General features: G+C 51.5%; 6 protein-coding genes; 2 read left to right on the top strand and 4 right to left on the bottom strand.

Annotated features, from left to right (window-relative positions):
* Positions 1–238: 238 nt before the first annotated feature.
* On the bottom strand, positions 239–1,456 carry RCC_09438 (uncharacterized protein; the record flags this gene model as incomplete). The annotated part of the gene is made up of 1 exon (XM_023774680.1): positions 239–1,456. One exon carries the CDS (start codon positions 1,454–1,456, stop codon positions 239–241), a length of 1,218 nt encoding a protein of 405 aa, XP_023630448.1.
* A 1,394-nt stretch (positions 1,457–2,850) lies between these two features.
* Positions 2,851–3,630, top strand: RCC_09437 (uncharacterized protein; the record flags this gene model as incomplete). Its single annotated transcript, XM_023774679.1, has 1 exon — positions 2,851–3,630. One exon carries the CDS (start codon positions 2,851–2,853, stop codon positions 3,628–3,630), a length of 780 nt encoding a protein of 259 aa, XP_023630447.1.
* A 934-nt stretch (positions 3,631–4,564) lies between these two features.
* Positions 4,565–5,116, bottom strand: RCC_09436 (uncharacterized protein; the record flags this gene model as incomplete). Its single annotated transcript, XM_023774678.1, has 1 exon — positions 4,565–5,116. The coding sequence occupies one exon, from the start codon at positions 5,114–5,116 to the stop codon at positions 4,565–4,567; it is 552 nt and encodes a 183-aa protein (XP_023630446.1).
* A 904-nt stretch (positions 5,117–6,020) lies between these two features.
* Positions 6,021–8,273, bottom strand: RCC_09435 (uncharacterized protein; the record flags this gene model as incomplete). The annotated part of the gene is made up of 1 exon (XM_023774677.1): positions 6,021–8,273. One exon carries the CDS (start codon positions 8,271–8,273, stop codon positions 6,021–6,023), a length of 2,253 nt encoding a protein of 750 aa, XP_023630445.1.
* Positions 8,274–10,469: 2,196 nt separating this feature from the next.
* RCC_09434 (related to alpha-glucoside transport protein) lies at positions 10,470–12,306 on the top strand (the record flags this gene model as incomplete). XM_023774676.1 has 5 exons in its annotated part: positions 10,470–10,604; positions 10,671–10,730; positions 10,791–11,063; positions 11,112–11,681; positions 11,740–12,306. The coding sequence occupies 5 exons, from the start codon at positions 10,470–10,472 to the stop codon at positions 12,304–12,306; spliced, it is 1,605 nt and encodes a 534-aa protein (XP_023630444.1).
* A 434-nt stretch (positions 12,307–12,740) lies between these two features.
* Positions 12,741–13,257, bottom strand: RCC_09433 (uncharacterized protein; the record flags this gene model as incomplete). XM_023774675.1 has 3 exons in its annotated part: positions 12,741–13,109; positions 13,160–13,192; positions 13,249–13,257. The coding sequence occupies 3 exons, from the start codon at positions 13,255–13,257 to the stop codon at positions 12,741–12,743; spliced, it is 411 nt and encodes a 136-aa protein (XP_023630443.1).
* Positions 13,258–13,881: the final 624 nt, after the last annotated feature.

The raw sequence follows: 13,881 nt of genomic DNA, 5'->3' as shown, positions 1-13,881 counted from the left end.
CCTGATGGTCTGGCAAAGTCAAAGCCTTCCCCATTCCAAGTGTCCTACTGGCCATCCCCTTCCGCACTGAATCTACCTCAGCGTAAGTATATGGTTTCTACACAAGACTACCATGCAAGCCTTGTTGTGTACGCGCAAGATCGCCTCGACAAAGGCATCATCGAGCCATGCTTACTCCTTCAACACTGCATATAGACTCAGTTTAGCACTTTCGAGACCTCGGGTTGGAGAGCCTACTTCAGATCGTTACAAAAGCTTCTTCTTCAACGTGTGGAGGTGCAATGAACTGATCGAATGCCTCCAGGAACCGCCGTACATCGTGCGCGGCGAGCATGCCGGCCCTCTTTATTTTCAACCGGYAGCTGATGGGAGAAAAGTCGCTGATATCCGCATAACTTCCCTGCATGATATTCGGCTGTCCTTCGTGGGCGATTGCTACGAGTGCTTCGTTTTTGTGACCAATTGCACCGCGATGTTCCTCGAAGTCGGCTTGTGGGACGACACGAAAAACTGCCTTGCGTTTCTTGTTCGTTACATTTGGTCCATGACCTCCGGCGCTCCAGATCCAGACAACGAGATAGTTCTCCTMGCTATTTATTCGCACCACGATACCAAGCCTTATGCAGCCTGGCACTGTGAATCCGGCAAAGTCGCCATACTTTGGATCTGTAGATGCTTCTGCATTGGGGTTGAGCGCGGGACTGCAATTCGGAGCCCAGAGAATCTCTCCGAGGAAAAATTCGGAGGGCTCGTACGGGTGATTGAGCAAGTAGGTAGGCTTTTGGCTGACAACAATCGTCTCAGGAATCACTGATCTGATGCCACGACTGCTAGCAAGCGCAAAGACCTCGAGACTGTGGGCCAGTACTGAGGCGGACGTTGTTTGTGTGGTTAAGAAGTTTGGATTAGTGTAATCTTGGCAAGAGTCGGGCTTCTCTTGCGTGGCAGTGCAGGGACGTGTAGCATGAGGAGTTTGCTTGCTGCCTATGTCCATCGCTTCGCGCTGGCCCTGGACTACGCTCAACTGTGATGCCAGCGCTTTGTTACGGTAGAATGACAGGTTATTTTGCCGCCTCAACTCGATGTTCTCCTCCCGCAGCCGCTCGTTGTCAAGAATCAAGGATGCATCCGTAGATTCCGAATCGCGTGGCGGCAAGGCGGTCAGTGCACCTTTAAGAGACTCRTGAACCGGTCCAGAGGCTTGACTTGTCGATTCGAGGCCAGCGCTGCCGCACAACTTCTTCGAAGACGCTGTTAGATCCTCCCGCGTGATGTCGATCTCGGCGCCACCCGTCACGCATTCAGAACGCTTCCGTTCCTGGTTCGGTCCATGCATTTCCGATCCTGCGCGGGCCTCCCAGTGGCTCTCGAGCTTTTGGATAGCCTTGCCAACTTTTCGCGATTCCGATTTGGTGGTCAAATACAGTCCGGGCAAGCTACCAGGAGGTTTGAACATCCCGGACGGAGCTGCGGACGCCAGCACCTGGAGCGGTGCTACGTCAGAAATTGCGAGTATTTTCAAAGTTCTGGACTGAGATCGTTGGCCTGTATCAATTTGTGCATCTTCGGGAGTCTTCTGAACAAAAAGAGCCACCATTCTCGGGAACTGTTATTTGTATGGCGTTAGGCTGACTTTGGGTCGCGGAGTTGTCAAGGGTTTGTTCAAGCCCTTACGCGCTCGGGAACCTGTAGGCGGGTAATGCTGGCAGTATCACCACCCAAGCCGTCCTCGAGGAGTCGAGTAGACGCGCGATGGGACGTTACCCCTGCCAAGATAGGGGTGTCGTCCAGTGTGGCACGGCCGGTGAATCCGCGCGTTGCAAGCCAAGAAGAAAACAAGGCACTAGAGGGATCACCAGGTAAGCTTCCATACTTTTAGCCAGAGCACAAACTTGTGCATTACCTTAGCGGGATTGCCCTAAGAAAAGTCAGGCCACTGTGCGCGGTCTGTCCTACGAATGCGCGGCTTCAGGAACGGCGGGTGCTGTGTAGAAGTTTTGCAGTCGAATGGAGGATGTTGTTGACTAAACTCATGCATATGATGACGAATGAATATCTTCTCTCATAACCTCCGAGCATCACGTGATAATTTCCCAATGCGTGCTTGACAAAGAACATGCACGCAAGCCTCCTTCTTTGTCTGCAGAGCAAACTGAGCAGCTAATATGAGACATCGAGCTCAGATGCGATATCGAAACCATAGTCTTCACCTTTCACGTCGAGGATCATCAATCCCATCTAAATGGATATCCTACGTAGGCTCGCGGCTCGTATATGGACCAATTACCCTGGACTGAATCAGCCTTCGGCAGAACCAGCTCCAGTCGATGGCAATGTGTTGAACTGTGTATAGGGGGTAGAAGGTGTATATTGTAAAGGGTGAGTTGGACTGAAGGTCCAACTCAGGGTAGTTATAACTACGCCCTCCTTTGTCCCTATTAGACTCCGGTTTGGGCCATGTTCCCTTTGTGAACAGTGAGGTGTGTAGAGTCTCTTTCAACACTCCCCCTGACTCAAGCATCTCAGGACCCTACGGACGTGGAGGTACAGCCGTTCCAATTCGACAATAATGAGAATCCAAACTACACGACTGGTGAATCAAAGTTCGCTGAAATCACCATCAGTGGACAGCAAAGACTTATCATTTTACCCGACGAAGCTTTGGTAAGCGTTCTCAGGAGTAGCGGTCTTGGGGACAGAGAATATCGCAGAGAACTTTCGGGACTGGCTGATCAGGCGGGTCTGGTTCGGATGCGGGAGTTCTTCGACTCCATGGATAGGTAGGCCCAGGACGACATGTGCAGAGCAATGGAAGGCATTGGCGAACATCGTTCAAGCGAGCGTACAGCCATGCTGGCAGCTGGTAAACTCAGCCAACTAGATGGAGATGGAAGGAGAATCGAGTTGAGGCTCCAGTCTACACAACGGCGAGTCATTCAGCRCTTTCAAGCTCTGATGGACCATATCAATCCAGTGCTACAGCAATCAAAATTGATCCCCGCACCCGATGAGCCTGTGGAGCAGCAAATGGACGCGGAGCTTAGACACAGATATCGTCTTGCGTTTGGTGACGACACATTGAGCGACGCCCCCGTAGCAGAAGAAGAGCCTGAACACGAGAGACTTGAACTAGTGGAGAGGCGTCCTACCAGTCCTGCCTCGGTTGAAGATGACGACTCAGTGATTCCTAAGCAGTTGAGTGGCGAGAGATTGGCCAAAGCGCGGGCGAGGTGGGCGTTCTGGGACTTCCAAGACCGAGAAGAACAGCGCAAAAGAGCCCAGGAAGACTTCAACACCAAGGAAGCGGTGCTGGACTCCGGAGCTCGGCTGATGCAGCAACGTATAGCGGATGGGAGATCAGGACCTGCTGACATGCTCAAATTTGAGCTCGTCAGCTATTTGATTGGACAGAAGGTAACTCGAAATCTCATAGAGGCAGAAGAGCGATGCCGGTCTATCAAGGCAGAAGGCCAGGAGGTCGGAGCGGACTTTCGCGATGACGACATGTCTTCCATGTTTCCAGATGTGAGCGCGGACGATCCCGAGGAGGAGGTCGAGCACGAGCAGAGATTATCAGGCCAGCGACCATCCAGTGGTGCCAGGACTTACCGGATCTGGTGGATACACTGATCGCCGAGCAAGTAGAATGGACCAGACGACCAGATATAGATGAGTGGGACGCTAGGTCTGTCATGGATTACGACAGTTTCAGCTCGACAGGTGAGCCAAAGAAGAGGAAACTCATTGACACCATTCTCTCAGAGAATAGAGGATTGCGAGAGGGTCCCATAGCTGTATGGGTGAATAAGACAAATAAGAGGCCAATGTTGTTTCACCGGAAAGATGCTGCTTCAGTGTCCTCGAGAGCGAGAGACCCATAAAGGAGATGATGATGAATAGCCGGGAGAGTGGGGAGATAGGCATTCATCGCACGAGGACTACCGGCCAGAGGTCAGCGACAAGGCCACTTTTCTCAGAAAGAACTTCTAAGAGATTACATACCGTCCCAGTATCGCCATTAGTCATTTGCCTTGATATTTTCGAGCGCACAATATCGACGAGCTATCTAGGCATCGAGTTGAACGGAATGAGCGCTGTCTAGCCAGTGCGAAGTGTTGTGATGTTGCGGTAGACAAACGCACGTGGTCCAACACCTTTAGTGAGGAGGGAGTATGAAAGTTCGGTGAATGACTAAGAGTAATTTGTGGTGTTCTTCTGTTCATCTCTACACGCGTGCCAAGCCATGCCATACCACAGTCGTCTCGGCGTCAGGTCAATCTCCGACAAAGGCATCGTCTCCCCTCTTCTCCTTGACCGGCAACTTTCCATCCCAGCAACGCACATCTCTTCGCCTGCTCACCATCTCATGGTTGACTGGCAAGACCTTTTTCACCCCTGCGTCTCGGACAACAAAGTTCCACTGCGTCGTCTTCAAGCCACGCTTTCCGGCAGAGACTCCGCGATCCATATGCGGAAATCGATCCTCCATCCTGCGGAGCCTTGTGGCGTGGATCATGCTAAGAAAAGCCAGATCGGTCACCTATCCAGCGATGCTTGTCACATCTCAAACGGTAGAGAATGGATGAAATTGGATCTTTTTCGGGAATCCAATCGAGAGTCCCCAGCACCCTTCTTGAGCACGAGTTCCCGCAGTCTCTTGCGGTACTTCATCTCGGCGAATGCCTGGTCGCTGGTGCTGGCATCTCTGCGCACTGCCTTGATCATGCATTGTTTCGAACGGATCGTCCGATTTTGCATCTTTTGCCTTCCCGCGTGGCCAACACGCCCAGAACCGGCTCCAATCTTCGCGGTATGCCATCACGAAGATCAGGGGGATAGCAAGTCCCATCATAAAGCCAAAGAAGGTCGCATACAAGATCCACTCTGTTTTATGTGCATTCGGAGTTGCTGTCAGCTTGTTCACCATCTGTTGCGCAGCCGTGAGGTTACTTTGGTTGAATTTGTCTCGGGAATAGATCTCCATTGATGCTCTCTCCAGCCCGCCGCCGGTCGACAGATGCTCCGTGTATTCTAGCACCTTCGTTATGGCATTTGGCTGTTTGACGGAGGTGGAGATCACTCCGTTGGATGTGCTTTCCTCGGTGACGACAACCATTCCAGCTTGTAAAGTGGGTTTGATGGGAACGAAAGCACCAGCGCAGAGAGTTGCTTCTTGAATGCAAGTAGCGTATGAGAAGAATGGCGGCAATGATTCGTCCGATGATGCAGTCTCGATGCCGGGACGGAAGGTGAGGAAGCCAAATGCAAAATGACCCGGCTGCTATTGCAGACAGAAAATGTCTCCGCCTTGTCAGCTGTGGAGCCTTCGCATCGGCTCTGCTCATAAGGTTGTGTAGCAATGGAAATACATGTAAGTGTCGATTTCGAGGTGGGCTGCGAACGATGACGTCCAGGAATGAGGAAACAGCGAGGAGAGAATGGCAACAGCGAGTAGAGAATGACAAGACGGGAGACTTTGCGGAAGGTAGTCGCGATTGGAGCTCGGGGAGGACCATGTCTCTTCAATCAATGATCCAGGTGTTATTTATCTACCTCTCGCCATCGACGCTGAAGTCTATATCATGACCTCACTCCTACTTGACACAGCTCACTGTCGAAAACAAGGAAGCTCGTATCCGCCGGAGTATATTTGCGGTCATATTATCCTGCTCGCTCCACGAGCCAACCCACTTCAGCACCATACGACTACTCGTCCTCGCAATTCGCCTACCGGGCTCTACAGAGTCTGTCCTTCTTTCCCAGAGGTCGCTCTCCACGCTTCTCTCTCTTCACGTGTCTCTTTCCACGATATTTTCTTCGCCATCTAGCTAGATTCCTCTGCACAAGCAGAGTCTCCCACGCTACAGCCGAGAAGGCCGCCGAAACGACAAACGTGATCAAAAAACCTTCGATTCTGCAGCTCAACCTATCAACACTGCCGGAACCTGGGCATAGTCCAACCCCTTTTCCAGTCCGGCCGCAATTCAACCATTCCCACGAGTTTAATAGAAATCTACCCATCAACCAAACATCTCCAGAATTTGATCCAACGCAGCTTCATCCAATTCTTCCCCAGAATCCTCCTTACCCAACAACTCCTCCACCAACTGCTCCATCAACGGATCGTCCTCGCTCTCCACCTCGCTCTCCTCCTCGCTCTCACTCGCCTCCACGCTCTCACTCTCCGATTCCTCACCCTCCCCAGCCGTAACCCTAGCCCTCTTTTTATTCCCCCTCTGCAGCGCAACTGGCTTCTCCTTCCCATCATTCTCCTTGAACTCCTGACACAATCTCTTACAAAGCGTTGCTATTCCCGCACGACCTCTCACATCCTCCCCAGTCAACTCGAAATGCTCATTGAATTTCCTCGCCAACTCCGTGTAACCCTCTCGTGGGGTGTTTCCATCCGACAAGGCAATGTGCTTGAACAGCCAAGTACGCTGCTCAGCGTCATATATCTTCCGCACCTTCTGGCGGAGAAGTGGCCAGCCGTCACGCTCGAGCGTCTGATTCCGCCACTTGTTTAGGCTATCGAGGGACTTCTTGTCATTCCAGTCGATATCGGGAGCGTACATTTGCCAGCGACCCCTGTGGATCCACGACTTGTGACACTGGAACTCCTTGTTGGGAATAGCGACGGCGCGGTCGAGGGTGATGATTTCGCCGTTAATCTTCCGAGTGCTGTAATTGGTCTGGCCGAAAAGGCCGCGCTGGTCGTTAGTGCCGTTGTTCCAAGGCGCGTGCTTGATGTTCGAATACTGATCAGTGCCGAAGTCACAGGCCTTTGGTGGGAGCTCGTCGGTGTTTATGATCCAGCTTGCAGCTGCTTCAACTCCATCATCTTCTTCGTCACCGACAAAGCTAAGGTCGATGTCGAGTGTTGGATCATGATAGTCCCAGTTGCCGGGAAGATGCTGCTGCAGCAAACCTATGTTGAGGTAGTACTGTGTTGATTCGCGAATGCGGAAGATGTGCGCGGCGGTAGGATGTTCGATGCCCTCCGTATCGAAGCCGATCTGGTCAGCGAAACAGTCGACTGCTGCTTGGGCGATGTCAGGGTTACTGAAATACCAGGTGCCCTTCGTAGCGGGCGCGTGGAGGTGAGGCATCTCTCTGAATGCTTCTTGATCGAGCTTAATCTCCTCGCGTTTGACGCCAGCGGACGGAATACCTGCCTCGACCGTCTGCTTCAGCGCGTCTGCTAGTGGTTCGAGGGAGAGGAAGTTGTGCGCTTCTTCGACGGAGATGTGCTCGTCTTCCGGGACGCCCTGCTGCGCTTGGCCATCGTCCGAGGAATCCTCTTGTTTGACTGACTCTGAGGATTCTGAGCGAGGTCTCTTGACGCCGACCACGCTGTCGGCGCGCGGAAGAGCAGTGAGGGGGAATGTTGGTGCAGACATTTTGCTTCTGCTGTTGGATAATATGCGTTTAGCTGTATGTTGATGAACGGTCGATGAACTTCGTTTCTTGCTCGCTTGAGATGAAGTTTTTGAATCCGAGTGTGTTTGTTTGCTTCCTGATATGTCTTGGCGGGCGGCGGGCGGCGGGAGGACGTCGGGAGCCCTCTCTGGCAACAAGATGATGTATGACGCATTGTTGGCTACGGGATCATCTTCTACCGTCACCCATTCCACTTCATCGTCCGCCAGGCCTGGCAAGGGATGCAATGTCTCATCTGGTATGGTGATGTATCCATGGAATCGAACAACGACCTCGCGAGGATGCTCAAGCGCGGCCGTAGATGGGAAATGGCGCGTCAAACGAAGCTGCTCAGTTGGACCGAGGCAGATGGAGCCCTCTGTAGTACCTCTCTTGAGTCTAGGGAACTGTGGCGGCTCCGGATAACTCGTCTGCAGGTAGTACGGGTCGATCCCTCCGGGCAATGAATCACCTTTACCGACTTCCTTGCAGAAGAATGCCTGGCTGAAGAGCCATGCCGGGAGTCTGGATTTCTGCTGGTATCTCCGATACCACTCGACTCCATACGGAGCTGGCCCGTCAACGGCTTCGCTGCGCTCGCGACGATACCAAACACCATCATGACCCCGAACGGCAACAAGACGCGGTGGAGATAGCAAGACCACATTCCACGCGGTACTGCCGGGATGGGATGCTGCGAACTGGAATCCCTCTGGATAATGCTTGAGCTGGGCAGCCAAGATACGCTTGCCGCATTGGGTCTGCAGCAGTGGCAAATTGCCCTCGTCGTTGCCCTTGTCTAAGACGGATGGTCGGTCATCGAGGCCACATACTGGCACGGGAAGACGAAGCATACCACTTGCTTCTACCTGTGAACTTCCACAAGAATTCAGAGTTTCGCCATCACTTTCCAGGCCAGACAGCCCGGCTAGATCATTGCCATCATCTGAAGGCGTTCGTCGGTTTACAGCGTGGCAAGATAGAAAGTGGATGGAGAAACGTACCTTTTGCTGTTGTATGGGAATTTTCCCACTTGTTGGATGGCCCGCTCATGCCCTCGTCGTGATCCCAGGCGGAGGGAGTACCGCTTCGTGTCGATGTGCATGATCGCACAACACTTGCGTTGAAGATGTATGCGTGAGCTCGGTCTGCTTCAGCAAGCTAAACGAAAGGATGCGAATGAAGCAGAGTCGCCGCGGGTTTGCTCGATCACAAGCGGGCATTTGACAGACAACAACGCTGGCGACATAGTCGATCTCAGCTACCATTCCGAGCTGCTTTGTCGATACTCATGGTGGCATGTCTTGCGGGGATCAGCAACAAAGGAGTCCCGACAGCAAGAAGGTTGTCCCAAAGCAAGCACTTACAGCAAAGTGGCCTCTGACGAAACCAAAGTCCGCACGCTTCTGAACCTCAAGGGTATGGTCAAGGAGTAGGCAAGCACCTCGTCGGATCTCTGTTGCTCCAGGTCTGGTCGAGAGTGTGTATAGCTCTCCAGCCCCTCGTCGGCGGAATGACTGAGACCACCATGTCTGGTGTCAGGATTTGTGGAAGGGAGTTTCGACCTGTCTTGAACAGGGTCTCCAGCATTTTTAGATGCAGCCGATGTGATGCCAGAAGGACCACGCGCCTACTCCGGGATATTCGCAGCTGTCCATTGATCAAGGATAAGAGCGATGGAGTGAAATTGAAAGAGATGAAGCATACGTGGTAGATGCGCATGCGAAAGCAATGTGTTGACATGAGACCGTTTCTCCACGAGCACGAGGACTGGCACTCGATGCGACGTCTCAAGCGAAGATGCCGCAGCACGGACACTTCTTTCTCCTCCGCGAGAATGTTGAAGCGCCACTCTCCCGAACATCGATCAATCCGATGATTTCCTGGGCAGGATCGAAAACAATGCAATGAAAGGCTTAGTGGGCGGATAATCTGCTCAAATCTTCAATGATCGGAACATGGACAAGTTTTGCAACTCAAATCGACTGAGTGCCCTCACCACCATAGGCTGAGCTCAGTTGATGTCATTTTGGCCACTGTACCGTCCCGATCTTATCAATCGAAGATGAATGGTAACAGTCAAAGCCACTACAGCGAGTCGCGGGGTGATACTACAGGGTCTCGCGAGAATACTGACTGGTTGAAAAAATCCCTCAATCGGTCTGGCATCTGATGAACAAAAATGTAGACCGATTACAAATTTCAGAATTGTGCTTTATTGCTTTCACAGCAATCGCATTCTGCTATACAGGGTACCCCAATCATCTTCGAAACACCCCACATTCTATTACAACGACCACATAGATCGACGCAAGCTTTCCTTGAAGACTACGTTTACATCCGACAGGTCGGTGAAGACGACCTGCAAGCCAAGCAAAATTAAGCCAGCGCTATGCAGCGCGCTTGTTCGAGGTAGGAAATCATTAACTTCTATCTTCACGGCAAGTGGAGCCGAACATGCAAGGATTCAAGGATATCGTAGACCAAGAATCCTGCAGGATTCTCATCCGAGCCCCGAGACCCAGGGATCGAGCTATTTCAATCTCCCTAACTCTTTCGCAGGTGCTACTACCCGACTTCGAAGAAAGCGAGAGAAGGGCGGTCTGGTTTGCTTTCAATGCTGCAAAGAAGATGAGAGTCAATGAATGAATCGCGGCATGCCAATACAACGAAAGATGAGCGAAGAAGGTACACCGACTTCAGCATACCAAGTCAATTTGGTCCCCCAAAACTTTGAAGAAGCAAAATCATGCTATGGGCTGAGCGAGTATTCAGAGCCAATCGGGCATGTCAAAGAGTCGCACGGGGCAGATCGACGAACAAGCTTCTCAGCGATGTGGCAAGATCCAATGCATACCCACAAACTCATCCATGAGCTACGGATGTCGGGAATATCCTCCTACGAGACCCCCACCTCAGAAGAAAGTGTGATGCCCGGAGCCATTACTCGTCGCCAGCAGTATTAAAGGAATGCTCATACCGCTGATGCTGAGCTGGAAGAATTGCCATGTCTCAGATCGACCCTTCGTCAAGCTGACCGATTGACCATCATGACGGCAAAGTACGATTCTGCTGCTCAGCACATCGAGAAGTCCAATGTTACCCACCTGGAGGTCGTAGCTGACCCAGAATTACTTTCGGGAGCTTGCATAGCAGAGAATAGAGAGCACGAGCAGAGCTTATGGGTGAGTCGATGGAAGTATCGCTCCGACAGGARAGGCAATGGCTGATCACAACGAATCCTCTACTAGCATGCGGCCAAGAAACATCGCAAAGTATGCTTCTGGGCAGCCATGATGACTTTTACCATCGTAAGTCTCGCGCCTCGCAAATGACACCCACTGCAGCGAAGCTAAAATCTTCAACAACAGGTCATGGAGTCCTACTGTTCGTACCTAACTGGTAAAATCGTCGCTCTTCCATACTTTCAAAAGCGGTACGGTGTAGAGATAGGGCTCAACGCCGAAGGTGTCATGCGATACGCCATTGAGACGAAATGGCAGTCTTCTCTCCACCAAGCCGGTCAATGCRGTGCTTTTGTCGGAGCTCTTCTAGCCGGACCAGTCACCAACAAACTCGGATATCGATGGACGACTCTCCTTGCGGTGTTTACGATGAATGCGGCAATCTTCATATCGTTCTTCGTAAGTGACATTGCAGCCTCGCCCATACCATATTGACGGGATGTCCAGGCCGATTCCTTGGAGGTTCTGGTCATCAGCCAAGCATTCGAAGGTATACCCTGGGGATTCTTCATTGCCAACTCTCCCGCCTACGTAAGCGAGATAGTCCCGCTCAAATTGCGAGCTGCATGTGCCTCGACAATACAGACATGCTGGTCTCTTGGCGGCATTATTGCTGGTGCAGTCTGCTATGCAAACAATCAACGCGATGATCAATGGAGCTGGCGACTTGCAATGGCCCTCCAGTGGATGTTTCCGGTTCCACTCCTGGCTGTCCTCTTCTTCGCCCCAGAGTCTCCCTACTGGCTAATCCGTCACGGCCGCAGTGAAGAAGCACTGCGGTCTATCAAACGTCTGGGCCACGATCTTGACCAAGAAGCCAGTGAGACGTTGGCAATGATGGAGAGGACGATCGAGATCGAAGTCCATGAGATTGGCGATCCACCCATTCTTGACCTTTTCAAAGGTGTCGATCTTCGACGCACAGTCATCATTTCTTTGGTGTACGCCTCGCACAATTTCGCTGGGAATATGATCACCACCCAGGCCGTCTTCTTCTTCGAACAAGCTGGACTGAGCGTGAGTAGAACCCGCCGATCCTACGACAAATGATCTCCAGCTGACTCCACATTTCCAGACCAATTTCTCCTTCCAACTAGGACTCATCAATTCCTCTCTGGGATTCATCGCCACCCTCCTCTCAATCCCACTCGGAGCCCGCTTCGACCGCCGAAAAATCTTCTTAGCAGGCTGTCTGATCAACACAATCTTCCTCATCCTGATCGGAGCTTCGGCCTCTGTTCCTCAAAACACCGCCACGAGCTATGCACAGGCCATCGGGGCCGTCTTGATTACATTCGTCTATACAGGGTCTCTCGGACCAATCTCCTACTCCATCATCGCGGAGACCTCTTCTGTGCGACTTCGCGCGCTATCGACCGGAGTTGGCAGAGCAGCGTACTACATAACAGAGATTCCGATGATCTATCTTGCGAGTCGTTTGTTGAATCCCACGGGCTGGAATCTAGCAGGGAAATCTGCATTTGTCTGGGCTGGGACTGCGATGGTATGTTTTGTGGCAGCACATGTGGGCTTACCGGAGATGAAGGGCAGAAGTTATCGAGAGTTGGATATTCTATTCGGGAGGAAAACTCCTGCCAGGCGGTTCAAGGAGACGGTGATTGATATCAAGGATAATGAGTAAGAGAATGATGCCCTGTAGGACAGAATCAACGTCTGTATGTGCTTGGAATGGCCAACCTCGAGATTGAAAACGTCCCGGTAGATGGATGAAGTCCTGCCAATCTTGTCATGCAGTGTTCAATGGCCAGTTTGATGTAGAAAGCCAGTCTCTCGGCAAGAGCGCATTCATTCACGATGAATGACGTGCAAGCTAGATCACTTCCAAGTCCGTGGTATGCAATGACTGCTTTTTACGCACTTCAATCGTATCGATCAGATTTGTACCAAGTCAATGGCTCTGCTGCCATCCAAAGCACAGACCATTGAAAATCCTTGGCATGCTTGCTCCTCCATTCTCCGCTCTCGCTCCTAAATATTAACCAACATATCTGTTTGCGCTCCAACGCCCTGTATTCCCACAACGCCTCAGATTCTCCCAGAAATGCTCACGCCGCCTCAACGCTTCCTCCCTCTGCCTTCGCTCAGCGGCGGCGGATAATACCCCGTCTGCCCGCCCGCATCTCTCCACCCTGCCTCCCGATGATAAGGCTGCATCGTACCTTCATACCCGTGATACGGTATTCCACCACTTCTCCGTCTCGAATCGCCGCTCCTCCTCACAGGTCCCGCGTACACGATCTCCTCTCTGGGCTCGACCAGAATGCTCCGTCTTCTTTGCCGACGTCGCTGTCGGAGGCTTGGGTATGTGAGGATGATGTACCAGGCGTAGACGATGCCGGGGATCCAACCAAGGAAGAGAAGGCCGATGCAGATGATGACTTCGGCGCCGCAGCCTCGTCGAACTATCACTGGTGCAGGTGGAAACTGTGGGTTGTTAGTCGGCGGCGACGGGGAGGAAGAWGGGGAGGGTGTACGAAGATGGCGATGATGCCGAGTAGAATACCGCCCTGCAAAAGCTGTCAGCCTGGAATATGCTGCCGATCAGCCGTGAAAGAAGTCGTACACAAGTCATGTTGTCTCGCTGTCCTGAGCGAGTCGGCGATGTTGCGGCAGAGTGCGATCAATGCTGGATGGTTGAAAGAAATGCGGAAGAAAGGCAAGTGCTTTGGATTGATGCGTCGTATGAACATTCAGAATCATCTCCAGCMGTCCAGCCTCGTTCCTGTCATCTTTCCAACCGTTTTGAGTAACCGTTTGAAGGCGCACGTGCTATAGTGTCCGTGACGTCTATGTCTCACCGCATCTAACACAATTCCGCCTCACTTCCGCTATGTAAATTCCAAACCTCCTACGATGCGCTATCGACATCTTAAGAATATACGGTTTATTTAAGATCTTGGAAATCCTACGAATATTTTACTAGGTTTACTATATCGGTCTACTACGGTTATAAAGTAAGTGCTATAGGGATTCCTACTAATATATTCTATAATCTCTAATATATATATAAGAATATACTAAAGAACTACGTGTTCTAATATATTAATTATCTCTTTAAATAAGTAATTATTTATAACTTATATTAAACCCTTCTTTCTTTCTTAACGCGTATTTTTTAAATAGGATAATATTCTTTAAATTATAAGCTCTCTAGAGTATATCTTCGGGTCTCGGGTTAGGTCTTATATATTAGAAT

The sequence above is a fragment of the Ramularia collo-cygni genome (genome assembly GCF_900074925.1).
Source record: "Ramularia collo-cygni strain URUG2 genome assembly, contig: RCC_scaffold18, whole genome shotgun sequence".
Classification (NCBI taxonomy): domain Eukaryota; kingdom Fungi; phylum Ascomycota; class Dothideomycetes; order Mycosphaerellales; family Mycosphaerellaceae; genus Ramularia; species Ramularia collo-cygni.
Note: the sequence above shows the minus strand (reverse complement) of the source record. Positions and strands in the feature narration are given on the sequence as shown.